Source organism: Cryptotermes secundus, unplaced genomic scaffold, assembly GCF_002891405.2.
Source record: "Cryptotermes secundus unplaced genomic scaffold, Csec_1.0 scaffold80, whole genome shotgun sequence".
Lineage (NCBI taxonomy): Eukaryota > Metazoa > Arthropoda > Insecta > Blattodea > Kalotermitidae > Cryptotermes > Cryptotermes secundus.
Window position 1 is genome coordinate 170,527 of NW_019732856.1, and position 14,043 is coordinate 184,569.

Consider the following 14,043-nt stretch of genomic DNA (forward strand, 5'->3'; position numbering starts at 1 on the left):
GAATGTTATATGCATTTCTGATCCCTCCCATGCGTGATACGTTTCACAACCATCGGATCCTCCGTGATCAGACTGCCCTAGCAACATTTCGTGCACAAATTATGAGGCTCTTCATTATGTAGTTTTATCCAGCTTGTTGTTACTTGTTCTCTTTCGGGTCCGAATATCTCTCAGCACTTTGTTCTCAGTCACTCTCAATCTATATCCCGATTGCGGAATTCTTGGTGGCGGGGTCTCGAAGGTTTTGGAGGAATCTTGAAGTGCTGCATCCAGTTTGTGTTGCTTAAAAATAAAAAATGGAAGGGCTGCCGTCACACTAACAAACGTTTTTATTTAACAATTCATGACATGTTCCGGCCCACAGAGGCCATCAGATAATTCTTGAGGACATACACAAATGGTGATGGACTACATATAAGCTACCGTGATAGTATACAGCATATACATATTTACAACTGGACGTTCCCTTCTACACCCCGCCCCACCTCAAACAACAGCAGACAGAATGATTACTAGAAGCAATCCTGCACAAAAGAAATAAACGTAAACGAAGCATAATAACCAGATGGTCTGACCACCATCAAACCAGCTTCAAAACATCGAAAACCACGTCTCACAGGGATCTTCTCTTTGCATCGTTTCACTGTAATTTTTAAGTATTCATTTAAAAACCAACGTATGTTTAGCATTAAATTGGATCCGGCGAAAAGAATGTTTTGTAGCAGCACTGTAGTTCATATGTAGTCGTCACCATTTGTGCATGTCCTCCAGAAGCACCTGACAATGACCTATGTGGACCGGAACATGTTGTGAACTGATAAATAGAAACATTTGTCTGAGTGATGGCAAACTCTCCATTTTTGTTTGTTTTGGATGAATCTGCTGCTTCCAATCTGTCCCAATCTGTGTTCTTCCTTAGGGCGAAATACAGAGTTCACAAGCACACGAAACAGAAACAAAATTGCACTTTTGTGAGATACAGTAGGCGCTCGATTATCCGAGACGGATGGGAAATGAATCTCATCGGATAACCAGTAAAATGCATATATAACGAATTTGTGAATTTGAATTTATAAAACGACACATACATGTAGATGTCTATTTTGGCGGCGCCATAGCTTAAGCGGTTAGTCGCTGGCTTTCCACCGCGGCGGCCCGAGTTCGATGCCGGGTCTGGTCAAATGGATTTGTGGTGGACAAAGTGGCACTGGGACAGGTTTTCTCACGGTACTTCGGTTTCCCCTGCCAATCTTCATTCCACCAATTGCTCCACAATCACCCTCACGCATCATTTGGGGCTGGTACAATACGCCAGAAGTGGCCGCAGTACAAGGGACTTAATCCCACCCCACTAGCAATAAAAAAAACGTGTATTTTACTCGTACGCTATTGGTAGTAACATAAGAGTGCTTTCTGAGAAGGTCCTGTGCTATTTCCACACATTAAAAAGGAAAGCCAAACAAAGAAACAATTACACAGTTTCCAAGTGCATATAAAAAAGGTAAAGCTATCCTTGTAACAGGCTGTGGAGGCCCATATGGTTGTGAGACGTCGAGGCTTCCACATTTGCTCTAGACAATCGGCTCACAGATGGCGGTGAGGTTGTCAGCCTTAAGCGCCGGCCGCCCTTTACCCCCAGGAAGATTCCTAGTACTCATTTCTCTTAGAGGCTGAGTCGACCCCAGGGCCATAATGTGGCTGGAAGCATTAGGTGAATTGGAAAATCCAATCACCTCATCGGAAATCGAACCCGCGACCTTCCGGCTTGTACCATAGTGCCTCAATAAACCACGCTACCCCGTGCCACAAGTACACATTCAAACGCGAAATAAAATTCCCTTCTTTTTGTGCTCTCTCCTTCTTAAAATAAATTCCACATGAACTTCGTCCTTTGATATTGGACACACCAGACAATTTTCTAAGCAAAGCCTAAAATATTTTCAGGGAAATCTGTAATCTCTGTTAAGACAAACATTTATGTTATGCACGGACGGTGTTCGATTCCCGTAAGGGGTGGGGATTTTTCTCGTCACCGCATCCAGACCGGCTATGGGGCCCACTCAAGCTATCTATTCGATACCAAGGATGAAACGCCCGGAGTTGAACGCATAATTCCAAGATTAAGCGTGTGTGCGGAGCTGTCCACTCACGTCGAGCTGAATTTACCTTTACTGGTACGAGTAAATGTAAAGGAATGTAAAATTGAAGGAGAAAGCTTGAGATCGCATTAAGTGGCGGAACTGGAGGAGTTTTGGAAGAGACTGCGGACCTGTCGTCTGACAGATTACTGATGGATGAATGAATGAACACACCCCAGAGCCGGTCTGGACTCTGTGGAGTACAGAAAAACCTCTTGCCCCCACCGGGAATCTAACCCCGCCGGCCCGGCCAGTAGCTATACCGACTCAACTGTTGCTGCTACCTTTTGTTTTCTTCTTACAACTTGTCTGTTTTCTTAAAGCGAACTGCTCTCCCATAGTAGCTGCGCCTAATGTGTATTGTGTCCTCATCTGACTGGTGAATCACAACGTAGAGAATAAAAAGGACGTTGCTGGCTGGCTACGCACTTCCCATGCTGATGATGTCACCGCAAGAACAAGTACACACCGTTGAGATTCAACTCGAGCCTGCACTGCACCTTATTAATCCTTCAGGAGGTGTTTACCATAGGGGAACAGTCGGTTGTACTGTACACTGCTAGTGCCGCTCACCTCTACAAAACCTTCCACCTTGATTGACAGCAAGCCATGCTTTCTGACACAGCGTTCTCTGCTGCGGAGCATACGGCAATGATGGAAAAATAACTCAGGGTTATGGTCGATTTTTAGCCTATTTAACAACTCTCTTTTTTTTTAATCTGAACAGATTATATCCCGTATGTAGTAAAGTCTTTGTAAAGAGGCGATCGTGGTGTCTGTACTTCCTGGCGCAACTACGCGCAACCACGAAAAGCGTCAGTCAGGAGAGCTCGTAACCCAGGTTCGAACTGAGGACCTCTTCCAAGTACAAGCCTGGACCAATTTACTTGGTAATTAATTAATATGTCAATTTCGTGATAACAGAGATTTTAAGAAATGATTTGTGATAAGGTAAACTGGATTGAAAGCGGTTCAGCATACGATTTACCAAGTATAAACGATTTCTATTTAATCTTAGGGTCTATTTGATATCACGTAGTTAATTTCGTACGATACGCCGCTTTCCAGAAAATCAATAATTTGGGTTCAGAACACAATGCACAGCCTATAACTGATGAATATGAACCAAAATTAAACTAGGGCTTCTACTTTTATGTAGATCCTCAATATATATANCCTTCCTATTCAATAGGTATTGGGGGCTCTTTTCCCGGGGGTAAAGCGGCCGAGGCATGAACCTGACCACTCACCTCCAACTAATACCGAGGTCAAGAAAACGTGGGTCTATACAGCCACTCCCCCATATTTCTTCATGGCGTAGTGCTTAATTAGTTAAGCACAGGGATAACTTTACCTGTTTTTATATCCATTCAGTTTGTTTCGGTTATGAAACATCAGGAGGGACAGTCGCGATCTCCCCATTAAACTTTCATTTACGCATTTCGCGCAAACAAGTGAAAGTGTGTAAAAGTGCCCTTCGTAACCAAGGTTTTGTCGGCACTGAGCGCTGTGAATCGTACACTTTGAAGCAAGTGACAACAGACGAATGCACTCTGTGTTTTGGCCTGATTTCATCATGGCGTATAGAAAAAGTCAAACTCATGGTATCACATTCGAGAGAGTACAAGTTTGGCCCTCTACCACAATTCCTGAAGAAACGGCAAGTTTTCTTGGGCGTATTTCTTCTGCTTCGACCATGGCAAGCAGCGTCACCGAGAGAAGCTTGCGTATTACATCCAGCTGAATAAAAATGTCTTTGCGTCCCGTGTACTCAGGAATTCCATTCTCCCTGATAACAAAGCGCAATAATGCCCCGCCTGCAACACACCTGTGTTTACGTGATGCAGTCATAACTGTCATTACGCCCGTGCCCTAGGAGTCGGGATAGCTCAGTCGGTATAGCGACGGGGTACGTGCTTGGACAGCCAGGGTTCAATTCCTGGCAGTCAAGATAATTTCCTCTATTCCAGTGTCCAGACACGCCCTGGAGCCTATCCAGGCTCCTATCCAATGAGTACCGGGGGTTATTTCCCTGGGGGTAAAACGGTCGGGGCCTGAAGCTCACCAGTCACTTCAAGTGCCGAGGTCGAGAATGGTGGAGCTGTAATAACCTCACTCGCCCACACGTCTTAATGGCGCTGTGCTTAATTGTGCACAAGGACAACTTTACCCTTTTACCTTTACAACCGCGCATTATTCTGAACATGCAGACCATATTCGTTTTTCCTATTTACTATCGCTCTCTCAACTACAGAGGTTATGTTCCGTGGAACGGTAGCATGTTCATGAACTGTAAGAGGTAGCAGTGTGGCCCACTTTTGAGCATTATCCCAATTTCAATGGGAAAGCTGAGGAAATCCACAAACTGCCTCTGTCACACAGTCGGCCTCCTGATCTAGTGAAAGAAAAACAGAAATGAGAAGTTCAGCCGGATTTAAGTGTAATGTCCCGAATTGTGAATGTTTACCCTTCTGGCCGAACTGTAACCTATACGTGAAACTGAATTTCGATTCCTCCTGTTGCAGGATATTTCCCGATCAGCTGACATAACATGCATCATCAGACGGCGCATGGCATCTATGCATTCTTTATACAAAGTGCACGGCGTAAAGACATACACGGGAAACCGTGTGTGTTCACGTCATACGAATGACTTTCATTTCGTTATGGCCAAAGGTACATTTTATTTAAAAAAAAAAAGTTTATCCTGTAAAATATGCGTAGAGAATATAAAATATGAATCTAATTAAGGTCTACAGTTTTTATTTGCAACCTTCTTTCTTTTTCAAAATTGTTCAGACTTAGAAACATAAAAGTAAAACAACTTCTGATTACACGGTTGGATAGCTTTGCAGCAACAGATTATACTCGTCGTTCTCAGTCAATGCCCGCAGAGCGTTTAATCGCAATGCTTGTTTACGTTTTCTTCTGGTTTCGCTATAAAATTCCGCCGGCTTCCGGTATAACAACGGAGAAACGTTTCTATCGCAGTGTGAAAACTCAATTGTACTTATCAGCAGCTAGTAAGGCCTCTCCATAGTTCAAGCGGTTAGTCGCTGGCTTCTCACCGCGGCGGCCCGGGTTCAATCCCGGGTCTGGTCAAGTGGGATTTTCGGTGAACAAAGTGGAGCTGGGGCGGGGTTTCTCCGAGTACTTCGGTTTCACCTGCCAATCTTCATTCCACCAAATTCTCCATCATCTTAATCACCCGGGGCAGGCTACAATAGGCCAATCAGTGGCCGCGGTGCCGAGTGGACCCAGTTGGACTCCACCCTCCACAAAGCGAATTTCAAAATCAGCAGCTACAGATCTGTATCAGCCAATGAAGTACGCAAAGAACGCCTCGTTCTCTGTGCGGTGATCGGTCCTATTCTGTTCAGATTTGGACCGGAACCAAATCCTGAGATTCTTCGCAGTAATTCTCGACACTACTACGGGAATGATCATCTTAAAATTAACCAACGCAGTTTCGTCTGGGGCACTTTCGTTCTACTATTTTTTTTTCTTTTATTCTTAGTGGGATGAGACTGAGTCCACTTGGTCCTTCGGCCCCTACTGGCCTCCTGTACAGATGATGACTGTGGAGCAATTGGTTGAATGAAGATTGGCAAGGGAAACCGAAGTACTGGGAGAATACCTGCTCCAGCGCCACTCTGTCCACCGCAAGTCCCACTTGGCCAGACCCGGGATTGAACCCGGGCCGCCAGCGACTAACCACCCAAGCTATGGCACGGCCCGTCGTTCTACTGTTAATAAAACACTCACACGTGAACATACTCGTAATCCGAGTTTCTGGTGCAGCGTCCTTAAATTACTTAAGTAATAAACATCCTTCTACTCTTCGCTAGTCCGGAGTATGCCGTTTCTTGTATCCTAAATTCACGACTGCAACCACTAATTTATGAAACCAACTAAGTCCAAAGATCGGAATAATTCTTTAGTTTAACAGTCGCTCAGTTGCTCAAGAAATTACCTATAACCTGAACCACATGATTTCAGTCCACAACCCTCACACTTTTTTTTTTATAAGACCCGTTTTAATATTATTCTCCGGGTCTACTTTTCCCTTCAGGTTCTCCAAATAAAATTCTGTAAGAGCTTCGCACCTATCCCTAGTGTGCTACCTGTCCCTCCCATATTATTCTCCTTGATTTGATCACGGCCGTTAAGAGTACAGCTTACTAAGCTCCTCACTACCGAATTTACTGAACTTTCCTGTTACTTCCTCTTCCTCAAGTCCAAACATTGGCCGTGCTATGGCTCTGGCGGTTAGTCGCCGGCCTTCCACCGCGGAGGTCCAGATTCGAGCCCAGGTCAGGTCATGTGGGATTTGTGGTGGACAAAGTGGCACTGGGGCAGGTTTTCTCCGAGTACTTCGGTTTCCCATGCCAATTCTCATCCCACCGACCGCTCTACATTCATCATCATGTATCATCCGGGGCTGGTACAATAAGCCAAAGAGTGGCTGCAGTACCAAATGGGCACGTCTCACCCCACGCCAAGAAAAAAAAAGTCCAAACATTCCCTTCATCAGTTTTCTGACACCCTCAATCCATGTTCTCCCCCGTATTGTAAAAACAAAGTTTCATGGTCATACAAAATAACATATGTAATTACAGTTTTAACAATCAAGTTTCAAGTTGTTAGTGTGACGGACCAGAATGAAAGACCTTAAACTTACAGTTTTAAGTTTAAAAGCCAGGACAGAGTCCATGAATCATGACACTAAATGAGATACTGGAAGAGGGGAAAAGGTGAAGAGGGTCGGAGTGAAAGAGACAGAAAGAATACAGATTTCGTGGAAGCCATATTACGAAACAAGGCAACGCTACATAAGGTGACAGGATGTGACGAAGACCACGTAGGAGCTCTTACTTCCAAGGCGACGGGTGGGAGTGGCACAAGGCACAGCGTAACATCAACACTTAACCTCATCACCTTGCCAGACCCCGAGGAACTGTCTTTTGTCTGCGAAGACGAAACAAAACGTTCAGGGAACAAGCCATAAAGTCATGACGCATGCTCCCCTTTTTAATTCTGCCATGTATAGAAATGGCGGGTTTACAAATGAATATATATGCAAGTCAGTAAAAATTTCTGCGCATTACGGTCAAGACAATATATTTCTACTACATAGTCAGAGACGGCGAACTATCGCCGTGTTTTAACACAGGCACAATTCTTCCAAACAACGGGGCACATTTATGGCCTGCAATTTCAGAAACTATTTTTGTTTTTCGTGGTGTTTACTTCCACTAGGTTCTTGGACTCGTCATTTCTGTGACCTTCAGAACACAACTCTCGTGGGGCGTTACTATATAAAAAAAAAGCATTGCCGTACTAAAAATATCTATCGGACACTCAATATTCGGAAAGCACACTCAAGTTATCTTAAAACAAATAAAACTGAATATAGGATATCACTCCATAATTCAGCGTAAATTTAATATTGTGACATGGCAGTTGAGAGGCCGGAACAGTGAAGCCAGAAGAGATGGTCGTTGCTAGGGAACGGGCGACAAACACGTACGCCATAATATAGAATTGCTGAAAACTGCATTTTCTACTGGGTAGAGGCCACACAAAATCAAGAAAATGACATCGGATAAGGTGAAGCCCGACACAGAAAATACAAGAGGCTTAAGCGTGGCGGCGGTCAAGCATACGGCCGTTCAAGTGACTAAGCAGCCGTTGTGACTTGAGCTACATGAGTTAGGGCAGGAAACAAGCAGAAGTCATGCAAAATCATGAGAATGAACATGTTCGCAGTATAGAAGAGGGCGAAGCCAGGCACAGTATGACCGCTGTGGTTCAGTTGCAAATAAATCTCTGGTTGTGACCTTCAAGAGGTTTGGCGCCAAGACGAACTGACTGGCGGCAAACCGCAAGTCATAAAATAACTCTTGACTCTGAATGTGAGGATATCTGAAGCCATGGGTTGGAAGCGAAACAGTGTCCAGCCGGTAACGAGGTGAGCACAAAGGGACACTGTTGGAATCCGTTACCAGGCGACCACCGGTGAAGGCAAACCGAGAAGACTTAATGCGCGCTGTAATGAATTCTAAGCGCTTGAATTGACGACAGTGCTATACTCGTAATGACTTGTAGTTACGAATTATACATGCTCAATAAATCCGATTACCAATCCAAACCCCGTGTCTCGTCACGTCACAATATCTTTCCCAAGACCCTTCACAGGAAATTCTTCAAGAACCCCACATATGTCCTGTGTTCCATGTGAAATGGACCTATCATAAATGACATACATGTAAAATTATTCGTAACGTAACAAACATTTGTAACTGCATGTTGTATTTGGGAGGGCAATATACGCCTCTTCCTCTGAAAAACAGAAATAATTATTTAAAGATTGTGTTCTTCTGGGTTGTGATGCTGAATAATCTTGTGGGAAAATAACGTTTTAGAGGGTGAGCTGCTTCGATCTTCAGAGTTGACGTCGGCAGGTTTTGGAATAGGCTCAGTTGTGTAAGCAAGTTACAAGGGTTGTTATTTTCCCCTAAATCTCTGAAAGCAACACTGGATTCCTGTAAAGGGCCGCTCTTTTCACTACTACATTTCCATCTGTGATGATAAAAAGTGTGTCTCTCAGAAGGGTTGTTTTCTTGCCCATCTCTTCCTGAAACTGGGCTCGTTTCTTCACCCCTACGCGTTGGGCCTCATTACCACCTTCCTTGAAACCTACCTATATAACTGAGGCTATTTCTAAACCTTCATACTTCAACCCTGAAGATGCAGCAGCATGTTCCTTCGAAATATAGGTATCCACTTAAAGGACTACACGGTGTCACAACCCAAGAGACCAAACCCTTAACAATCACCATTGTGAAAACCTCAAAACAAGTTTTATTTTCCCAAAATAGCTCATAAAAATGTTTCTTACACATGCCATTTTTCTACAAGGCACCATTTGAGGAAAACAGGTTATGTATGCATCTGACATATACCTTAACTAACTTAAGGAATAGGCCACACCATAGCTCAAGTGGTTAGTTGCTGGCTTCCCACCGCGGCGGCCCGGGTTCGATCCCGGATCTGGTCAAGTGGGATTTGTGGTGGACAAAGTGGCACTGGGGCGGGTTTTCTCCGAGTACTTCGGTTTCCCTTGCCAATCTTCATTCCACCAAATTCTCCATCATCATAATCACCCGGGGCAGGCTACAATAGGCCAATCCGTGGCTGCTGTGCCAAGTGGAATCAGTTGGACTCCATCCCCCACTAAGCGAATTAACTTAAGGAATAACAAAGAAATCAGTATTATCCTGGAGTTGTCTCTCTCCAGAAGATACTTTTCTTTTTTATTTACCACTGTTTTCTATTACACCAATTATAAATTATTGAAATCCCATAGCTTTGCCAATTATGTTTTGCTGGTGGATAATGCAATGATACTGTATTAGTTCCTTTTGGATATGTAATTCATGTGTATGTTTGTAACCAAAAGACACCTTATTAATCTTAGAGCCAATTACAGAAGGTGACGCATCAGTAACTCTGTCCAGAATCTTAGGCTGTTCCAAATTATGCTTCTGAAAACTGTCCTGTAATGTCTAAATGACGTCTGACCCCTTTCTCTAGCCTTGCATTGCATGAGATCTACAAACACTTCAAAATCAGATGTCACACCACATGTAATTATTGACCACATATTTGCACAGTTGAAGTAATGCCTGTTGACTTATCAACAGCCAATGAACACTAAACATATGTATTGAGTATCTTCAAAAAATTGTATTTCAGGATTCTTTGAAATATCAAGACACCCGCCTTTGTACTGTCATTCCGTTCAAACTTATGGCCTCTAACTTTATCACACAGCTTGTGCAGCAACAAGTTAACAGCTCTGGTAAAAGGTCTTCATGGCTTGACAGTTTAATGAGCTACATCAATGTTCACTTCAATTCCTTGTTCTGAAAAATCAGAACTAATTTTTTAATATTCCACTGAACTTTTAAGTGCCTGAACTAGAGAAACTATTTTTTTATTTCCTGAATTCCTGAGAATACTTTCAATTGAATTCTGAATCTTTAGTCTCAAAATGTCATCTTGAGTTGTACTGTTTTAGTATTCTTACATTCTGTTCACATATCACACATACAATTCTTCTTTAACCTCAACAAAACATTATTTCCCTCTCCAGTTCTCCCGAAATGCTCTACTTTCATCACCTAACTTCTGCTACTGTGTTTTACTTTTTTCAGCCATGGATTTTAATTAGGAAGTACAAGAGTCTTCATAAAACATACACAACTCAGCATTTTAGTGTGCTACAAGTACTCCCCTTCAACGTTTCTCAATAAGAAAATCCACAATACCCATCCACAAGATCACAGACACAATACACTGAGCAAACCACCAGCCTATTCGAAACTGCAAGGTGAGAACCAGTAGTAACAACTGAAATGTTCTTCTGAGTGGAAACAGAAACAGAAATATCTTGATACAAAATACTCTGACTATTCCACGAATTTAATCTATACAATCTACACCTTGCCACTTTCAGAAATGGCATGTAACTTCCTTGTACATGTTTTTACAATCTCTCAGTTCCATTAATACACAAATTTGTAGGCACCTTGCCACAGTTAAGTCCTGTCATGTATCCCTGTTTAATTCAGTTCTGATGGACATTCCAGATTTTCCAGAATCAAAAGTCTGAGTTCAGTAAAATGGCACTGCTGATGGAGGAGAAATTTTATAATTGAGTGAAAATGATTAAATCTGTTACAGACAAGAAGTGAGATATGCCTGTAAATGGGTATCCAGACACTTACCAACCAGCAGAAGTTAATGAAGATGCCTACAGAGATCCATTTAGTAAATAAAACCCAATTAATGTCCAAGTCCACGGTCATAAAATACTGATTCCCTCACTTTAAAAAGTAATAAAGCCTGAAAAGCTATTATATTTTAGATGGCCCTGCATATATGGAAAAAAGCTCCAAATTTTCTACAACTTCAGCACTGAAACACCATGTAATCTATATGGAACAACAATTCATGACAGGTCAAAATTCTACATGTAAATCTCAGAAACGTGTCAGAATTTTGTAGTACCTGCAACTGATCTAAGACAACTTCAAGGAAATGAAAGGACTGTGTGTGCACACAGACATACAATCAATGCATGTATCATTAGGATTCAAACCTTTAAACCATAGTAATATGTTTAATTCACTGATTAATCATTCACAGTTCCATATATTCTCTGATCTCAGACTTTCTGTTTAGTATGTTAGAATATGCACTACACTTGACCCATTTAGCCAACACACATGACACAACATATCACAGCCACGGTCCACATCAGACTGTGTGAAGACCAAACTGAACGTGAGAAAAGGTGCTTTCTACATAACACAAAGAATACACAAAGTGTCTTCTTCAGGAGAGAGTGTGAGAATCAGTTACTTAATTAACATACTATGTAACTAATCACTTAATTAACTAACAAATTAATTAACCTGGTAACTAATTACCAATTAATTAGTTAGCTAATTAACCCATGATCTGACTGACTGACTGACTTGGATAAACTGATTAATGAAATGACTGACTTATGAAGCAGCCAGCTACGTAACATATCAGTCATTAAACTACCTGTCTAGTATTAGAATCTGTAACTTCAATATGAGTACGAATGAAACCCACTAACAGATATGCTGTATAAAAAGAGATCATGGCATATAAATTTCAAACTATACATTCTGCTGGTTTCTCTGTTCATACAGAACCTTTCAGAGGAAAATACATACCATAAGTTCTTTAAAGAAACTTTTGTAAACTTCAGAGCATATAGGATGTCTGCAACATGATAACTGGACATGAAAAAAGGAAAAGGCTATTGTGAAACTACCCCCTAAAAATCATCTACTCAAATAAAAACACTTTCAGAATCAAAAACGTGTGTCGTCATTCTCCACATATTTAAAGCATTAGGATAAGTTCATACAGTGCCTACTGAAATTAAGGTCACTAAGAGACTTTGCAGCTAAAGTATTTGCAAGGACTATCACTGACACCAGGAGAACTGGGTAGCATAGCTGGTTGAGACACTACACTACAAGCCGTAAAGTTGCGGGCTTGATTCCTGATGAGGTCACTGTTGACCGAACACTTCCAGCTGCACTATGGCCCTGGAGTTGACACAGCCTCTAACAAAAATGAGTACCAGAAATCTTCCTGGAGTGAAAGAGATGCCAGAACTGACTATCTAAAAAAAAGTCTCACAACCCTATGGGCCTCCACGGCCCATTACAGGGTTAGCTTTACCTTACCTTTGTCACTGATACCTAGTGTATGGGACTACGCATACTCAGTGGTATACGAGTGGTATCATATTTGTGCAATACTGTTTTTAGTACTGAACCATGACAGCCAAACATATTCCTTGTCAGGTTGCTTAACATTCTACATCTGTGACTGAAATTACTGAAAGAATAACGAGTCACAACACATGTGAGCAAAACAGTTGTACAACTGTATACAGAATAATTTTTCTTTCCTGGTATTCTATGTACCTGTCATGTTCGCTGCACTATCAGTTACTATCACAATTGGCCACGCCATAGCTCAAGCGGTTAAACGCTGGCTTCCCACCGCGGCGGCCCAGGTTCGATCCCAAGTCTGGTCAGTGGGATTTGTGGTGGACAAAGTGGCGCTGGGGCAGGTTTTCTCCGAGTACTTCGGTTTCCCCTGCCAATCTTCATTCCACCAATTGCTCCACAATCACCCTCACCTATCATCTGGGGCTGGTACAATAGGCCAGAAGTGGCCGCAGTACAAGGGACTTAGTCCCACCCCACTAGCAATAAAAATAATACTATCAAAATAATCCACTGAAGCCCCCGTCTTCAGTAACAATTAACAATTGTGATCCCACTTACTCGTTTGTGTAGCAGTGATCTGTTATGCTCTGATGTTGTTACTCATCCCAGATATTGCTCCAATCATCTGATATGATACAGGCCTACATTCTACATGAAATGCAACTTCAGTAGAACTCTTTACTTCTTTGTGATTCTATTATAAGTATCGTCAAGATGCTTTCCTGGCGGAGTAAAAACAGAAAGCAATTTAACCAAGAAGTTCCATGTTGTAGAGGTTTCTCACAATTCAAAAAAAAGCAAACAGCTTGCACAGACAATTTCAGCAAATGTCCTGTGAATTTCGGTGTTCTCTTGTATACCAATTTTCTCTAAAAATCCTTATATCCCTGGAGGTTTGCTTGAAATAGATGTTGTTAAAAGACAATGAATGAAAAGGGAATGCAACTGAGATGATGTGGGGTCCACATCAATTGCCCATAGATGAATTTGCATATATAAGCAGGGGAACAGTTGAAGTCTCAGCTACACAATTGGCTTCTATTTCCGTATGCACCCTACCTTCCTCTGAAGAGTCCTCCACGCTAAAGAATGATACCTGTACTCCCACAGTTACAGAACTTACCTTTCGGTGGTTGGATCAGCACAGTTGAGAGGGTAACGTAGCTCTATGACTTCCCCATTCTTCTCCTTTAGCTGTCCCTGGTTTTCCATGTAGTATTGGACCAGCTCTGAGAGAGTTGCAAACTTCTCACCTCCATATAGATCATAGAAATCACCAGTGTTTTGGATCTTGATGTGAGTAACTTCACCACTACGCCTGAAATGAGTCAGACACCAGAAACCGTGAATGAGTGTTGCTAAACTAAACAATGTTATCAGTTGAACTGGGCCAATACAGTATTGACTGTATGGACTACAATCTCAGCCAAAAACATGCCTTAATGATGCAGTTTCAAATTTTACACACACATGTTTTCCTCAAGAAGTATATTTATTTGTTTCTAACCTTATATTGTTCAAAGTAGCAACACTCTTATTCTTCGTGTCAGGAGTGTGGC

At 42.2% G+C, this 14,043-nt stretch overlaps 1 protein-coding gene across 3 annotated transcripts in view; it reads right to left on the reverse strand.

The window, feature by feature from the left end:
- LOC111867734 (tyrosine-protein phosphatase non-receptor type 11) overlaps positions 1 to 14,043 on the reverse strand; it is an 87,056-nt gene that overhangs the window by 34,223 nt on the left and 38,790 nt on the right. For all 3 annotated transcript variants that reach the window (XM_023857835.2, XM_023857834.2, XM_023857836.2), the window contains exon 3: positions 13,608 to 13,802. In XM_023857835.2, coding sequence (XP_023713603.1) covers positions 13,608 to 13,802 — 195 coding nt within the window. The remainder of the gene's footprint in view (positions 1 to 13,607; positions 13,803 to 14,043) is intronic.